The sequence below is a fragment of the Pangasianodon hypophthalmus genome, chromosome 1 (assembly GCF_027358585.1).
Source record: "Pangasianodon hypophthalmus isolate fPanHyp1 chromosome 1, fPanHyp1.pri, whole genome shotgun sequence".
NCBI lineage: Eukaryota > Metazoa > Chordata > Actinopteri > Siluriformes > Pangasiidae > Pangasianodon > Pangasianodon hypophthalmus.
This window is the reverse complement of record NC_069710.1, coordinates 19,932,215-19,951,125: the sequence shown is the minus strand read 5'-3', so window position 1 is coordinate 19,951,125 and position 18,911 is coordinate 19,932,215. Positions and strand designations below refer to the sequence as shown.

The following is an 18,911-nucleotide window of genomic DNA, read 5'->3' as shown; positions in this document are numbered from 1 at the left end:
TTTCTATGCTGTATGATTTTAACTTTCAGTTGCAAGGTTAATGGGTACAAGGAATGGAAATCACATGTGTGTGCTGTTAAGATTCTGACAGAAGGAGACACTAATGAAGGACTGGTCTGCAGAATATGTGACTAAATGCTAAAGATGACATCTGCTGTCTTATTACACCTCAAGCCTGTGTTCCACAGCCAGACTCAACAGATTTAGAGTCAGATGATATTCTCAGTCTGAACCAGATCTGGGCAGAGAATTTCAGAATCCTAAAAATTGTAGGTATTGGTTTATTTGGACTGGTTCCCTTTCAATTACAGAGGTATGAATGCACTGATGTGACAGTTATGGTCAATAATTAATGTTGGCATTCCAGTGTCTGACATTTACATTAATGAAAAATATGATGTTAAAAATGGTAATATAAATAAGCAAATAAAAATAAATAGGTTTGGAAGCTTTTATAAAATGATCAGAAAGAAAGGGTGCCATAAAGTCTACATAAGTTCTAGTGGCTTGGCATACACAAGCGATTGTTCATTGTTCATTGTTCATCATTTTAGAGGTTTGAGTCCAAAACATCAATACTCAATATGGCCATGACATAGCGTTTGGATAAAAATAAGATTTATATGGTTCTGATTATTTATGTAATAATTAAAACTATAGTGCGTAGGATTATGTTTGTCAAAAATGCAAATGTTCCTGAGCTTCTGTGAGTCTCCTGCAAAGCCTGCAATAATAATTCACAGTGATTCGCATCAGAACTTGCAGTTGGAGATGGCAGGAATTTTCATACCCATACATTATACATCAGGTACAGTGTACATCAGATATGTCAAACATCATCACACTCCAGCTTTAGGCACAAAAGAAGTCTGACTATGTGGTGACAGGCAAAAAGGAGATAGAGTGTGTAAACAGAGAGAGAGAGAGAGAGGGCTGTATGATTCTTGATGAAACATGAATTAAACTTTCTTTGGCTTAGAATTGAAATCATTTAATTACTTTTTGAATTACTGATTTATTGGCCTATTTGTACTGCAATAATCTAACTAAACTGCTATTTAGTATAAAACTTTAATTATATTAGGGTACCAAGAGCACAGGGTGTCTTCTCAAAGATAAAAGGAAACCATCAATATTAATCGTGAGTGTAATAATTAGTCGTTGTTTCTGTTCTTCTGCCGATAGCAACTCATAACTCCTAACCACTTGTGGGTGAAAATCAGTCTCGATAAATGTGCTGTGTGCATAATGCGTCGCTGGCGAGTTTTGAGGGAGACGGCGTGTGCAGCCATGACCCACTCACCCCATTTATTCATTTCATACATTTAGACGTTATATTAAACATTTGTTTAGCACCAATTTGTTCCTTCTCACCCCAACTGAGTGTTTGGGTCATTTTCAAATTTACACTGATGTTATTTCTCCACTTTTTCCTGCAGACTCACTGAGTTGCTGCATTTCATGAGGTTATGTGGTACAACAAATTTTGCACTCAGGCGACTTTTTATTTCTGCAGCCCTAAGAGAGAGTGAGATATGTACACGGTTAAATTGGGCAAGAGCAAGTTGATCAGGAATTCTCTCTCTCTCTCTCTCTCTCTCTCTCTCTCTCTCTCTCTCTCTCTCTCTCTCTGTCTGTCTCTCTCTGTCTCTCTGATCTGTGTCTGTTTATTCTCAGACTATCCGTTTGAGCTAGTGTGCTTATTTAATGGGTGTCTTTGTTGTGGTTTTCTTTACTTTATGCAGATCAAACTTGGCTATATTGTGTGGGCGTAAAGCATTCATGGCTTTTGTATACCTTTAATATCTGGATTTGTGATTATACTGGATGAGTTAGTTGATCAGTGACATCAATAATGGGGATGACAATACAGGAGATAATTATCCTTACAAACTCATGGGCTGTGTCTTAAGCCACACTACTAAACAGTACCTTAGTACACCAATGGTATCTGTACTATTTAGTGTATTTAGTATGCGGTTTAGGACACAGTTCTTGAATGTACATTGCCTGGTGTTACAGCCGTCAGATTAACCTGCGGGATGGAGAAGGACACAGGTTCTTCCATGAATAACTCTCATAAGCATTTCTCTACCAGCAAGGGCCAAATTTGGAAATCTGACATCTTAAAAACAGCAGCTATGAAAGCACATTATTCTTATTGTTATAAATCTGTTAATTTGAGTGTGGGAAAAGAATTTTAAACATTGGACCATTTGGTACCACATCTGCTTATCTGCATTGTTTAGATAAGTAACAAATTATATTGATGATGAAAAAAGTGGTCAAGCCTCAATACTGGTTCACTGTGTTTACAGAACTTTCTTCAGCAGTTATCTCCTGAAGTATTCCCATAACATTCTGTTCCTGCAGTCGTTAAAACCAAGAGCTAATCCCTTCGGATTAGCTGTTCTCCAACAGCAGTATTGTGATCTGACTATCATCGCTGACAGCTTTGTCACTTTGTCATACTGACACTGAGCCGCCTTTTGATCCACCAACACTGAAATGCAACACTGAAGATATTCAACAAAACAAATCATGCCGTTGATTATATTTGCAATGTTAATTTGTGCTTTGCATTTTTAATCTTGCGCTTTACTTACGGTACTCGAGTATTGTAAATGGTTTCATGTTGTTCCTATTCAGCTTGATAGATAAAGTTTATTAATTGACGTGCAATTATAAGTAAAGCATTTTAATAAGAATTCTCTGGTTCTGAAATGAAAAAAAAAGTTTTTTTGGAATGTTCTTTTGAGCCGTAGAGTCATGACATTTTTCAGACTGTTGACTCAGCCTGGGAGGGCAAAGAAGGTGGATGAAATAAGATAAGTTGATAGAAGGAAATGGAGGAGAAAAAGGAAATTCAGAGTCTAGTGAAGCATGCAAGTGAGCAGAAGTGCAAGCAGGTGGGGAAAAGCGCCGGTGTATCAGCAGTCATGGCTTCAAACACAGACAGACCGAAAGACAAACAGACAAGCAGACAAACATTGCCGTAGGGTATGGTCATGCTGCTTTGCTCTGTAAATAGCACCTCTGTCTCTTTCCTCCCTCTGTCTAGACGAGTGAAGCACAAGCTGTTTTGTTGTGAGGTGGGAGAAAATGGCCATGTCATTAGGAGCATGGGCACAGGGCTGAGGTTACGCAGATTAACAATGATTTTCTGGTGAACATTTCGAAACATGAATGTTGTGACATGTAGAGGGAGGTTTAGATGACATGTAGGTGTGTGTCTGTGTGTGTCTGTGTGTGTCTGTGTGTGTGTGTGTGTGTGTGTGTGTGTTTATAACGATCTTTAACTGCATCGCCCACAATATCAATGTTTTTTACTACATTAAGTGCTTATCTAGACTAGTTTTACATTTGTCGTGTATTTTGATTACTCTTCCTGAGCAGGAGTAATCCAACATATAATTTTAAATGTATTAATTGTGATTAATTATAATGTATCATAAATGAGCCGATATGAGATTGTAAATATAGATGTTGTACAGGTCATTGTGTGCCCTAGATCTTGGTTTTAAACATATTTGGACGAGGATTAATTCAGGTCTGTGTTAACTGGCTTGAGTTTTGTACAAAAAAGGTGCCACCATCCACTGTTTAGCCGTAGTATTTATTATTTTTGACCTGTTGCTATGGTGATACAAGAGATACCTGAAAACTACTCTGTTCTGCTTTTACAGCTAAATCAGTGGTTAGACCAAACATGAATAAAATTCAGGCAGTGGAATAGATGCGTTCACTGAAAGGGAAAAGGATGTGGACATGAAAGAGGCACATGCTTCTGCTAGCAGTTACTTTCGCTTGGTCGATTGTGCAGTGCATCTTTATGTAGGTTGCAGTTGATCATTTTAATTTTTTTTAAATGCACGTTCCTGTCATGTCAGTAATAAACATGTAAAGTCCATTTTTGGTCAAAGTCATGTGACAGTAAATACCTTTGACTACTGTCTAATACTCTGTTATAGACAGTTTTTTATCATATGATATATTTGGCATGGACCAGACTACAGACAGGACATGTGCTTGTGTTAATTTTGTAACAGTTGTTTTAAAAAAAAATTTAAAAAAAAGTTTGTACACTTCACTGGTTGCTTATAAATACAAACATTTCAATCAATATGATTTATCGTTCATGTTAGCATGGAGCTGGATTTAATCTGCTGCCTGGACTTGTTTAGAGAGGTTTAAGCTATCATCAATAACCTGCAATCTGTTCCGTAAATCAGCCAGGGTCCTCTCAGCAGCTAGTGTAAAACACCTCTGTACATAAACAGAATTTTGATTTTTAAATCCTCTTGGATGGCTGATTCTGATTATAGACTAGATTATATTGGGTCAGATTCACATTTAAATTCACATCTGTGGAATATTACTTAAGTACTTTATTTGTGATCTCAGGAAATATACAAATTATTAGAGGATGATGTGACGACTGTAAACATTTTAGCTACAAAACTTGTATGATAAGCTAGACGCCTAGCTAACTTAGCTACTGTTAGTAATTATAACTGTTTGCTGCTTTGGTATATTTTGGAGAATAGGCTACTGTTATATAAAACACTGAGAATATGACAACACAAATGATACTGAAATCACACTCCCTGTGTCTACAAGTGACACGTTTAACCAGCTGGTTAACTGTGTGCTAATGTTAAAGATGTATGTAAAGTAGCAGCATAGAGTAAACACAAGCCCAGACCTGGACTAATCGTTCTTATCTGTCAAGCACTCTTATCTCAAGTGACTCACAAAAGTGCTTTGTTGTCTACTTGGGGGAAAAAAAAAACCTACCATCATGCTGGTGCAGACTAAACCAAGTCTGGAGATTCCAACAATCGAAAGCACTCAGCTGTTCAGGCAGCTAGGGGGAGTTCTTTCCACAACAGTACAGAATACTCACCTTCCCTGTGATTTGAAGGTGGCAGGTCCAGCTGAGCTGTATTTGTGGCCCAAAGGCCTTGAGGTACTGTGTGGAATCTGACTAGTAGGGCAGAGCTGGTCAAGGTTTTAAATCTAATGCTGACAGCAGCATACAGCCAAGAGGGAATGGTGCAATGGAGTGACATGTGTAACTGAAGACAAGTCTGACTGCAGATACATGAACCTAAGGGCACATTCAGGAACAAGTTGCAATAGTCGAGTCTCAAGGTGACAAGGGACTATGCAGACACCTTTTTTTTTTTTTTTTGGGAAAGAAATGCTCAAATTCTCCTGATATACAGGAGAAATATCTGACTTTGGTGGACAGATGTCTCTGAGAGGTTCAGACATACAGACTCGGATTGCCCCAACGTTACCTCTTGCCTTTTTATAATAAAACTGTAGCGGTTTTCCTGTACTAACACACCCATGTTGACTCAAAGGATGGTCATTAGCTGATTAGTTGGATCCACTGTGTTTAAGCAGAAAAAAACAAGCGCTACTCCTGGACCAGGGCTACGAGCCAATGACATACAGCATAACCAAGGTAGGGGTGGAGTAAAGATTACACGAGATCATGGGAGCGTTTTGAATTTGCTTATCATTTTATATTCATAGATGCTTGATTTCTTCATGAGGCTAGAGATGCTTCTAGTCATGTATTAGTTTCTTGAGCTTTTAAAATTGGCGTTACATTCCTTTCTTTAGTGTTTTAAAATTACTCGCTCAACCTGACTAACTGTGCTGACTTAAACCTTCCAGCTGTCTTTGGTAATCTAAACGCTAAATCTGTCTACATTATCTAAATCTAACTACATTTATATATAATAACCTTAAACAAAGGCAGGTATGTCTGAGGTTCAGTGGAGTCTCTCACCCGTCATTAATAAAACTCCAGAACATTTTAAAAATAGCAGCGATTGCCATGCAGTAAGGCAAATAAAGTACATTTAAAAGAATATTGATTAAAAAAGGCTCAATCTGAAACATATTCATAAGAAATATCAGTGCTTATGACTCAAAGCCTGTATTAACAGAAGAATTTTTTAATTGTTGGCTTTTAGTTGTGCGAGATGCGCATACAAAATGGTGGCCTTCCTGTATGCAGAACAGACCTAGGTATAGCCTACCAATATTTACATTAAAAGGCAGCACATTATTTACTATCAGCCTTATTGCTCACTGAGTGCTGTTACCATTTTAGGTTTTAAAACCTAACCGTGTTCTTCCTTTTTCTTCCGTAGAGTGCAAGTTCCTGTGCACCAATGGCCGCTGCCTGGACCTCAGCTCGCTGGTGTGTGATCAACTCAACCACTGTGGAGACAACAGTGATGAGGAGAACTGCCCCGCTTCCACCCAGCACCCTTCTCCTGCCCTGTTCTACTGTGAGTGTCTGCGGCCTGTGTTTTACTGGAGTGGAAGTCACATGACTCCTCCATGCCTCTGCTAGTTATTAGCTTTCAGGATGTTATTAGTAGCCTGTAGATCAAGTCCTCTAGCCAGCTGCTGGGGTTGGGGGTCAGGTCAGTAACACTTAGTGTTTATAATAGCACTATAAAAAAAATTCAGGGGGGGTTGGCGCAAATACTTATGCAAGGCAGTGAACATCCAACTATCTGTATACATACATACACAGGTATTAATTACAAAACTTGGAGAAAATACTATATTAATATAGTATTTTATTATAATAATTTAGACTTTTTTTTTTTAATGGTCTTAACAACAAATCATTGGTCAGGAAATTAGCAAGAATTAAACGAATAGATAAAGGAACTTGGTGTGGGATAACTTTTCTCTTTGATTTTTTTAAATGTTTCATCAAGTGTGGCAGATAACCAAATAATGACTAATTTCTTAAGAAAAAAACATCCCAGAAGATATTTTTGGAAAATTTTGTACACCCAGACGTGTTTGTTTGAATTTTACATCAAACATTTTAATCATTATTATGATTTTACCATTGTGTACAAGAAGACTAAATAAGTAAATTTCCCTGTTTCTAGCTTTTCCACAAACAAACAGTTCATACAGCAAAAGTAAACGAGCAAATGGTGGCACAGGAGCTCTCAGGAGTGCATTTGTTTGATTCTTGCTAATTTTCTGACTAATGATTTGTTGCTAAGACCATTAAAAGCTTAAAATTTGCCATTATATATATATATATATATATATATATATAGTGTGTGTGCTTATTATTATTTTGTATTCATTTCTATTTATTTTGTGTTTTTTTTCTTTCTATTTTTCCTTGAAATCATTTTTTCCTTATTTTATTCCTTCATTTTATTCATTTCGGTATTCATTTTTGTGCTATTTTTCATTATTCACAAATATTCATTTTCATGTTAATATAAAAATTTTTGTATTGTTACAGCCAGAATTCAGGATCACATGATTAGGCTCCTAGCTTTAAGTGATGAGAGATATTCACATGTTGGCTTCTGATCTGTGTAAGGTCTTTTGTTAAGCCATGTTTTAGGTTGCGTGTTACAACTGTACTTGAAGGATTATTATCTGGCTGAAGAAAATTTGATGTCTTTGTACTTTCTGCCATGGCAACCGTAAATTCAGGCCAAATTTATCACAATGTGATGGCCAAAAGATATGTAAATTACCCTCACTATCGTACTTCAACCCAGATATTTACCTTCTTTATTTAGTCAGTTACTTGTTTATTGTTTATCTGAGTTTATTTTTGCAGATCTGGTTCTCTATACACTGCCGTGGTATGTGTTGTGATGAATCTCAGTGTTCAGTGGAGACTCTACCCTCTTCTTAAATGCAGAGATGAAAAAGACAGTGCATTTTGAAGCTCAGCTACATGAGTGCACTGCCTGAAGGACAGCAGGCAGAAGCAGTGGCAGACAGCCAGTTCACTTTGATGTGCACTAGCCCTTTGTTACCCCCTGGTGTAAGGACACCAAGAGAATAGGAAGGAGAGTGGAAAAGAAAAAACTCTTAAAAACAGCACACCTATTTAGCCACTAGAGGAGTGCGCCATAAAGTAAGCACGGACATGTTCAGAGATTCTCAGAGAGAGCTGGTTTCACAACACATTTGTCGTTATAAAGACAAGTACTAATTAACTAAGTCAGAGGCTGTGCTTTCATTTTTTTATGTGGCAGAGAATATACTCCTGCTGCAAAATTGAGCTGAGACCCTGTTAGAAAAATGAATGCAAATGTCAGGGAGAAATGTTTAACCGATGAGAAAATGGGCTAATTGTCTGACATGCCTTTTTTTACAGGGAAAATTACAGAGATTAAAGTCTACACAAATGAACTTGTGTATTAGCCTGCATCTACTAGAGGAGTTAATGTCAGATATATAATTGCTGTGATTCGAAAAGGAATGTAACTAAAGATATGTGGACAAATCTGTTATGCCTATAGCTTCAGGTAAATATTTAACACAGAAGGGAAAAAAACACAGAACAGATAAAATCAGGGAAAGTGTGCACTACTGTCTGACTACAGCGGGTGTGGGTAGATAAAATAGATAAAGCATAAAGAGGTTTAAGCAAATGTCATCACACATTTACTTGGAAGAGGATTACTTTTCATGCTTAATTGGTCTATAATTTTAAATTGAATTTTTTTATTGATTTAGCTGACTAATATAGGAACCCTTTAATGAATCACGTGTTTTATTTTTAAAAAGAAAGAAAAGGTAGCTGGTCTATCTTTCACATGTTAGGAGTTGCTTTACTAAGAGAACCACTGCTGCGCAAAGTGGCAGAGGAAAAAATGTGACGAGAAATGGTTTAACTTCCCATCCACTCCAGTTTTATTGCAAATGAGTGATATAGTATTTCCTTTTGTCTTTAACTTTAATTAAAATTTAAAATTTTAATTTTGCTTTAATTAGACTTTGGCTCAGTCTTTTTTTTTTTCAATTTGCTCTTGGTCTTATCCACTGCTTAACTTTCTTCTAGTTACAGTCTTGACCCGTACTTGACTCCCTTGAATCTTGTTGTTGACTCAGACTTGACCATTTGATGAAAGCCTGATGAATCAGGTGCATTCTAGGTCCAGTGACCTAGTCAAATTAACCACAAAAGATGTCTCACCATTGATTCATCCATTGTGTTCCCAGAAGAATGTTGTTATTTCTTCATGATCACATACAGAGCTCGAAAGTTGTAAAAGCTGCACATTTACTATGTAGCCTGCTGATTTTAATTAGTGGACATGTGGCCAAAACCCCTGCTGTGATTCCCTTTCCCTCCTGTCTGGGCTCAACTGAAATCTACATATCTACTGTAAGTGTGGATGAAGTGTGCTGCACTGCATCATGACTGTACGTATGGCCACTAAAAGGTTAATGAGCCTGAACATTCTCTTCGGATCAAACGGCGGGGCCGTCTACAGCTGCGTCGCGTATTATCCAGTGTGACTCTTCAGTCAATGAAGCATAAAGCGAGTGTGTTCAAGTGTCTAAGTTGAAAGGAGTGCTAGGAGATGGCTATGAGCCTCCCCTGGGCTACAGTCAGCCATGGCTTTAAACACAGAGGACCCCAGCTCTAGAGGGCCACCACGGGTAAAGGGACCTTTTTCACCTCCGCGTGTCCAGACAGGGTTGTTTCGGTGTAGGGCTTCTCTTTAGGGGACTTTGGAGGACCTTAGGGGCTTTGGAGGGGGAACTGATGGAGGACTCAATGATTGTGCCCCCGCCATGCTCCATGCTGAGCTACAGGCTAGTGGGCATTCATATGCAGATACGGGCTTCTGTTGTTCTATCTTGCACTGCTTTCACATCACTCCCTTTGTCCATGTGATTTAAGGGATTATTTTAAGTAGACTGTCCAAGTGGCATTGAATAAACATGACAGCATTTTTTTTCTTGCAAGCAAGAGCTGAGAAGCTGATCCCAGGTCAGTGTTAAAAAGCCACGTCATTCTTTTCTGGAGAAATCTTTAGAACCTCGTTCCTCAGAAGGGGCCTGAGAGTGGCACACTTTGAAGCATGTTTTAATGGCTCTCCAGGGTGGTGCTGAATAAAAGCAAAGGACCTTGTTCCTCTAGAGCTGGCCAGCTAGTTAAAACCAATGGCAGCTGGACACACTTAGAGCCCAGTACCAGCGGCATTGCACCAGTGTCTTCTCTAATGTCTTTTGACAAGACTGAGATGACCACCTTCCTACTTCTCCTCTGTTTCTCTCAGACACTGTGGCAGTTTTCTACAAATTGCTCTCTACTTGTGTACTTTCATATCCCTTGTGAAATTTGTGTCCATTTCATGCAAGGGCTGTCCACAGCAGGCTAAACAAAGAGTGAGAAATAAAAGAACTTTAAGTGGATGCCTGCAAAGCTGCTGTGCTGGACTATTCTTTTTGAACCTGAGTATGGCAGCTGTTTTCCAACATTTCCAACTGCTCACTAACTCCATTCATTGTCCCATTGTGTTTGAAAAGCACCACCACTGTGCCGCTGCCAAAGAAAACTTAAGATGACTACCAACCGCTGGCACTTTTGTGGTGATGCAGTATTTGAATGGCACACATCAATGGAACCATGGCTGATTCCTTCAACCTCTTGCCCAAGAGGATCAGTGTGCAGTGGAGACTCTCTTGCTCTCTTCACACTGCCCTTCATCCATGGAAGAAATTGCATTACAATTATTCCCAGTAAGCTGGTCAATAAAGCCAGAGAACTGGGCGTATGCAGTTTCATCTTTAAGTTGATTCTAGGTTTCCTAACAGGGAGGCCACATGTGTTGGGAAATAAAACCTCATTCCTGATCCTGACACTAGCACTGCCTAAGATTGCTGCCTTGACCCATGACTGTACGCTGCTGCACACTGTTAACTTCCAAATTTACTGCAAAATTACACAAGCAGCAAATTATTTTAGTGGCAGTTAACTTATAGCAGAAGTAAGGCATAATAACAGCAACCTAGCCATTGATGGTTTGCTGTAAGAGCCCAGATGTAATATTGCCAAATCTAAAGCTCGTTTTTCCTGAAACTGGTCGTTGTTTTCCTGACTTGGAGGGACTTTCCACAGCACTTTAAACATAGGAGGAAATGATTTAAACCCTTAAAGGTGCAATAGTCGAGGTGTGTGTGTGTGTGTGTGTGTGTGTGTGTATATATATATATATATATATATATATATATATATATATATATATATATATATATATATATATATATATATATATATATTCATTCATATGGATGTTACTTTGACATGTACCACCTATTTAAACATTTTTGGAGACCAAGGTCACCCCTTCATGGCAGCGATATTCCTTAATGGCAGTGGCCTCTTTCACCAGGATAATGTGCCCTGCCACAAAGCAAAAATTGTTCAGAAATGGATTGAAGAACCTGACAAAGAGTTCATAGAGTTGACTTCAAATTCCCCAGATCTCAATCTGATCGAGCATCCGTGGGGATGTGCTGGACAAACAAGTCCGATCTGTGGAGGCCCCACCTCGCAACTTACAGGACTTAAAGGATCTGGGGCTAACGTCTTGGAGCCAGATACCACAGAACACCTTCAGAGGTCTTGTGGAGTCCATGCCTCAGTGGGTCAGAGCTGTTTTGGCAGCACAAGTGGTTTTAATGTTATGGCTGATCGGTGTATGTGTAATACATACATACATACATACATAACCTTAACCCTATACCAAATACATATCAAGTATTCGGGTGTCCCTAAGAAACATTAGCATAATGCCAGCTTGGTATTTATCTACCGCCTCAGACCGCTAGACCCTATAGCGGATTGTAAAGATAATTGGGGTCTCTCTGCTGAATGCTGATGCCTCCTACCACCATTGATCACCACACATGTGTGCCACCAGCATTGTGGATGAATCCTCCCCCCCTTATTCCATCTGGCAGAAGGTATGGAGGGTCCATGCCACCACCACTGGACTATGCAACCATTTCTTTCCTGAGGCAGTTGGACTACCCAACACACTGTGGTCTCCCAAACCCACCTGGACTAATCAATACCCTTCCCAACACCCACCATCGTACGGCAATCACTGCACACTTGCACTTTATAATGCTGCTATGGGATAATTTTCGCTTTTATTTCGCTTTTTTTTTTTTTTTTTTTTTTTTTTTTTTTTTTTTTAAATATATATAAAAACTCAGCTACTTTTTGCTTGATCTTGCTGCTACACATTTTACAGTGTACCTAGTGTAAATGCGTGGGAATGATCGATGGGTTCAGAGAGTAAAAATTGTTTGTCTTTGTACTTAACAGCTAGATCTCCACACTTGACTATTCAGTACCTAATGTGAATTTGATACTTGAGTTTGAAGATTGATTGATTACTTGAATTAGGTGTATTAGAGTAAATTAAAAAAAAAAAAAAAAAAAATGACTTAGGCCTTTGAGTTGCAAGATTGGAAATAACACCATTATGTTTCTTCACACATTTATTTGCATTTATTTATTGTTCCAGCTGTAAAAATCCACCTTATGCACACAGCACATCAGTTGTTTTCTAATATTGCGTTACAAGTGCACCTAGGTGGTCCCTAGAAGTAAGAATCTCATTTGCAATTTCAGGTCTTCGCCCTCCATTTCCTTCGTTCTCTCTCCCGACCCAATCCCTCGTTTCTCCACTGTGTTTAACCAGGTTGATTGGGGGTCAGAGGTCACACAGGTCATGTTCAGTGTCTTTGATTGAGTCTCGTTTTGAGTGAAGAGCACCGCCTTCAGTTTGTTTGAGTTTGGGATTTCCATGCGTAATCCTCATCATCGTGCACTAATCTGGGGCCACTGTATTCTCATGCTAACATTCTCATTGCCAAACCGACGTCACCTCCTCTCTATGAAGTAGCATTACTCAACGAGAGGCAAAGTCAGGCACGGAGGGATTGAAGCTGCTCAAGAGAGAGAGAAGAAGAGGTGGCTGATGGAGTTGTTTTGCTCCCTGAAATGCCGGACTGGAAAGACAAGCAGCTGAATGCAAGTGAAAATGTCTTTGAGAGTCTTTTTATGTGACTTGTGAAAAATGAGGCTTGAATGAGTCGCTTGTTTTGTCACTTTTCATGTACTTTATGTGTTTTAGAGATGTTTTGAAGCACATTCTTGTGATCTCCTTGATTCTCTTTATTGGCCATTGTCCCTTTGATGTTCAGGAGAAGAAAGTAAAAGTAATTCAGCTTTTTGAAGATGGCTGATGACTTGGAAGTTGGGGTGGCTTATTGAAGGCTTTTCAGGCTTGAACATTACTCATTTCCATATCAACTAACCAACTGAAAATTAAGTAGTCTAATAGATTTATTTGTGTTCAGATGACCTTCCGTAGGCACTTCTCTGTTGATTTGGTTTAATTTGGCATGACTGTGCTAGAACCTTGCTTGCTGTGGTCTGTAATGTGGTGAAATTTTCCATTTTTAATATTTTTTGGCACGAGAGCAAGATATTTTTTTACATTGTATAGTAAAAGCTAACTAGTTAAGTGCTACTGATACGTCCTTACTGAAATCAGATTGAGATGAAATGAGACTCTTTCTTATACAGCAAGTAATAGTTGAACTGCTAGATTATGTTATGTTTCATTAGGTTTGAAGTATTACCACGTTTGAGAATTCAGACAAACCTTGAATCTCTTTAGCTGTTAAGGTTTGCGTTTTCTCACAATCCTGTATTACATGTCACAAGGAGCCAATTTGTTCAGCTTTATTTCTAGACGATTAATTGATTGTGCTTACAAATAAATCCCACTTTATATGTGTGTGTATGTAGGTATGTATGATTGTGTGTGTGTGTGTGTGTGTGTGTGTGTGTGTGTGTGTGTATGTGTGTGTATATATATATATATATATATATATATATATATATATATATATATATATATATATATATATATATATATATATATATATATATATGCCATAACATTAAAACCACCTGCCTAATATTGTGTAGGTCCCCCTTTTGCTGCCAAAACAGCTCTGACCATTCGAGGCATGGACTCCACAAGACCCCTGATGGTTTGCTGCCTCCATGGATCAGACTTGATTATTCAGCACATCCCACATATGCTTGATTGGATTGAGATCTGGGGAGTTTGGAGGCCAAGTCAACACCTTGAACTCTTTGTCATGTTCCTCAAACCATTTCTGAACAATTTTTGCAGTGTGGCAGGGCACATTATCCTGCTGGAAGAGGACACTGCCATTAGGGAATACTGTTGCCATGAAGGGGTGTTCTTGGTCTGCAACAGTGATTAGGTAGGTGGTACGTGTCAAAGTAACATCCACATGAATGTCAGGACCCAAGGTTTCCCAGCAGAACATTGCCTAGAGCATCAAACTGCCTCCACTGGCTTGCCTTCTTCCAATAGTGCATCTTGGTGCCATCTTTTTCCCAGGTAAGTGACACAAATGCACCTGGCCATACAAATGATGTAAAAGAAAACGTGATTCATCAGACCAGCCCACCTTCTTCCATTGCTCCATGGTCCAGTTCTGATGCTCCCGTGTCCATTGTAGGAGCTTTCAGCGGTGGATAGGGGTCAGCATGCGCTGTCTGACCGGTCTGCAGCTATAGAGCCCCATACGCAGCAAGCTGAAATGCACTGTGTGTCCTGACACCTTTCTATCATAGCCAGCATTAACTTTTTTAGCAATTTGTGCTACAGTAGCTCTTCTGTGGGCCTTGGGCGCCCATGACCCTGTTGCCGGTTCACCAGTTGTCCTTCCTTGGACCACTTTTGGTAGGTACTAACCACTGCATATTGGGAACACCCCACAAGACCTGCTGTTTTGGAGATGCTCTGACCCAGTCATCTAGCCATCACAATTTGGCCCTTGTGAAAGTGGCTCAGATCCTTATGCATGCAAATTTTTCTTGCTTCCAACACATCAACTTCGAGAACTGACTGACAATATATCCCACCCCTTCACAGGTGCTAACCTGTCAATGGTTTTAATGTTATGGCTGTTCTGTGTGTGTGTATATATATATAAAATGTACGTATGTATGTATATACACACACACATACAACCCAAACGTTTTTTCATAAAGTAACAAAGTTACAGACATTCATTATGAGCACTATTAGTGATGCACAAAACATCCAGGCGTTAATCCAAGTGCTGCCATGTACAATGCAACTTATCCACATCAATGCTTTAAATAGCAATAAAGATGAGCAAACTTGGCAAACCTTGAAAAACGTAATGTGTTTCTATGTAAAATGGGAAGATCCTTGTATTTCTACACCTCCTGGTTGAGTTTTTACATTGAGTAAAAGTTTATATTGAGTAAAAAGTAAAGATAATTTTTGCACATCTTGTATATTACCTCCAAAGTATAAGCATCCCCAGCCCTAGTGGTAAATGGCTAAAAAATGCTGTCTGTGTGAATAGAGTCTCACTTCCCTGCATCCGCTCGTTGTGTACGTTTCTTTGATTGCAGTACCCCACACGTCGTCGTATTAGTCATGCCTGTTCGAGATGTTGCTGCTGTCGGCATCATTACAGATGGATATCGGACAGTGTCACCTGACAAGGGACTCGCGGGGGGGTGGGGGGTTGTGTGTGGGATTGTTTATCTCAGAGGTCTACTGGACTCTTTTCATCAGCGTTCTCTTTGTCATTTTGTCCCGTGTGCCACCCAGTACGAGGGATAACCCCCTCCCTCCCTCCCTCCCTCACCGTCATCCCTCCCTTCTTGTTTCTTTCCACAGTAAAGTGGGTTCTGGGGCTAATGATGCAACTGGGACCATTAAAGGTGGGAAACTGACAGCTCTCCTCTCTCCTCTCAAAGAGTAGGAGAGCGACAGTGGGGACAAAAAGAAGAAAGCGCAGCAATAAATGGACTAGTCTTAAGCATTGCTTTTTTCCCGGAGTAGAATCAGGTTTGGCTCAAAGGCCAGAATGAAATCCAGTGGAAAAAAAAAAGTAAAAGACTAAAAGGAGAGGAGAGGCCACACAGAGAGGAAAGGAACATGAAGGCAGTCTATTTGAAGTCCAGCCGTTTGTCTACGTATTGTGCTTGTGTGTGTGTGTGTGTGTGTGTGTGTGTGTGTGTGTGTGTGTGTGAGAGAGAGAGAGAGAGAGAGAGAGAGAGAGAGAGTCTGGAATAAGAGATACAGTAGTGAATAGACTAGCCTGTGGTAAGCAGTAGAGAAAAGACCCAGCTTTCCTATCAAGCTGGCCAATTAGGTGCTGAGATGCGGAAGATGTGGCCAGGCTAAAAGGACCCAGCTGTTGGTATTAGTATGCTGGCGGAGGCCCATTCTTTGCTCCAGGCTATAGGCATCTCCCTCAACTCACCGCCAAGGCTCCTCAGGTTCACATTAGTAATTTTTCAGTGTTGACGTAGCCCAACAATTTATCCATAAATCTTTCGTTTTGAACATTTCGGAAAGTTGTCATCTTAGTAGCTTTGTTGTGTAATAGCTTATTTGAATGGGGCATGACACACCTTGGTGTGGCCATAGTACACATCACTAAATTTTTAATACTTGATGACTCAGTCTGTTTCTCCATCTCGCTTACACTCTCTCTCTCTTTCTCTCTCTGTCTCTCTCTCTCTAAAAACTGTTTTTAGAGCCTCTTGTGTTACCATGGTTAACAGTTTCATCTACTCGCTGAGCAAACCCTCCCACCCTGCCATGTTCTTCACATGCTTTCTGCTCCTCTCTGAACCATGTGAACAGTCTGAAGTTGTTAAGAGGTTCATGCAGAAATGTATGAGGTCTGGTTTAGAATGAAAAAGGGAGTCCTGTAACTCTCCTGTTCCTAACTGAGCCCTGACAACAGCGTTTGTTTTTGGTGGTGTTGCTGCAAAGCAGGGCTATACTCTCAGAGAAAAAGGTACTGAACTGTACCTTTCCTTATTGCTGGTGTGGTTCTCTTACCTTTTTTGTACCTTTAGTATGTATCTTTCACATGGAAATGTGAATATAGTGTAGTTTAAAAAGATTTAAATTGCATAAATTGGTCGTAATTATCTTCTAGAGTAATGCTTTAAAGGTTCTTGGTAAAATGTACGCACTATAGGTACAAAAGGTGTACACTCCAGGGGACTATCCCAGCAAGGTACAGTATAGTATCACGTTTTTCTAAGAGTGTATGACTCGATTACAGCAGGTTTGTATGTCTGGTTAAAATTCCACTCATCTTGTCCTCTCACATGAAATATAGACGACCCACAGTCATGTAGTTGTCAGATATAATGTATGTGCAACAAAAACAATAAGTCTCCGTAGCAGAGGTTGTGCAGGCAGTACAGGGGGCTGATGGGAGTTTCTGCAGTCTGAGTTCAGTCTCCAGCGACCATGTTAAGCCTGGACTCAGCACAGCTGACTAGCCAGACTAGCCAGCCACTTCTGGCTTCTTCTTTGATAGCAAAAAGACTATGTAAAATTTTAATGAAGGAAGATAGATATCAGATATAGCTAAGGAATCTAGCTTTTTTTTCTTTTTTTTTTTGCGCTATGCTTATAGTGTTCGATAGACTGAATGTGTCAGCAGATTTTCTAAAATGGTGTTCTCTCTCTACTTGCTGTTGGTTGTGTTTTTGTGTTTTGGGTCTGGAAAAGTAGGTCATGGAAACACAGAGAGACGGACAGAGACAGAACAAGTTTCCTGCTCAGCAGGGAAAAGCTAGTTATGATTTTAGTGTAAGAGATCCTTCCTGATTCCTTGTAGGAATTGATATTTATAATTTTCAATTTTTTCTTGTATTTAAATTGATTCAAGCCTCCTTAAGTATTTTAGACTGATTGACTGCCATGGGAAATTGTTTAGTACTCAATGAATTCTGGTTTTCTTTTGTTCACTCTGGTACTTTTAAGGGTTGTTTTGGTTTGTCTCTCTGTAGGAACTCTGAAGAGTTTTATGTAGAAACTACGAGAGGTTTTTCCTTGTACAAAAGCTTGCAGACTGAACCCCTGTAAAAAGCTAGATCTATTAACTGTCCAAGGAACCAAGAGAACATGTTGGAAACACACCAATAAGTACAGCTAGCTGTTAAAGGTACAATAACTAGAATTGACCAAAAATAGTTGTTGAAAAAATAGTTGTTACATGACTAAATATTACAGTGCGTCTACAGCCTGGATGTTGCTAAAAGCAATTTCTTGTTTCATTATTGACAAGAGGAGGCATATTTGATTATAACAGCAAAAAAACTAACCAGATTAACAGGTTGTACTGTTTTGTCTGACCTCACTCTTGGCCATTGATCTACTTTGAGATACAGACAGATGACAAAGGATAAAAGTCATAGTGACTTAGTAAGGTGTTGGACCTTCCTAAGGAACCATGAGTCTCTGTGTAGATTCTACAAGTCTGTGAGACTGGAGTAATGAGCACTGTACTTCCAAAAGCTATTCCATTAAATGGTGTTTTGAAGATGCTGGTTGAAAGGTCTGTCTAACACGTGGGTCCAAAATCTCCCATGGATGTTCAGTTGAGATCTGGTCACTGTGAAAGTCATATCATATGATTTACACTCATCAAATCATTCAGTGACACTGTCATCCTGGAAGAGACCACTCCCATCAGGAAGGAAATGTTTCATAGGATGAAGGTGATCCATCAAAATAACTTTGTATTGATTTGCAGGGACTCTTTCCTCAACAGCGGGAAAGTGGACCCAAAATATGACATCAGAAGGCATAAGAACATCATAATGGAGCCACTAGATTTTACATTAATTTTTCACCTGTCTTTATATAAAGATATACTGTGTGTGTGTGTGTGTGTGTGTGTGTGTATGTATGTGTGTGTGTGTATATATATATATATATATATATATATATATATATATATATATATATATATATATATATATATATATATAAAATAACACAGTAATAGCTTAAAAACTAAATCACCACAAGCAATCATTTTTCACTTTGTCTATAAGGGGACCTGTTTCGCAAAGGTCTTTATTCTGATGTTTACTATCATTGTCATTGGTATCTAAACACATTGGAAGTTGACCGGTGGAATTGCAATTGCATTCCTGCCTCTACAGCGCTGTGTTCCATCACTGT

The 18,911-nt window shown here is 39.2% G+C and overlaps 1 protein-coding gene across 1 annotated transcript in view; it reads left to right on the top strand.

The window, feature by feature from the left end:
- The window catches only part of ldlrad4b (low density lipoprotein receptor class A domain containing 4b), a 76,807-nt gene that overhangs the window by 33,830 nt on the left and 24,066 nt on the right, over nt 1–18,911 (top strand). The window contains exon 3 of the mRNA XM_026926555.3: nt 6,171–6,311. Coding sequence (XP_026782356.1) covers nt 6,171–6,311 — 141 coding nt within the window. The remainder of the gene's footprint in view (nt 1–6,170; nt 6,312–18,911) is intronic.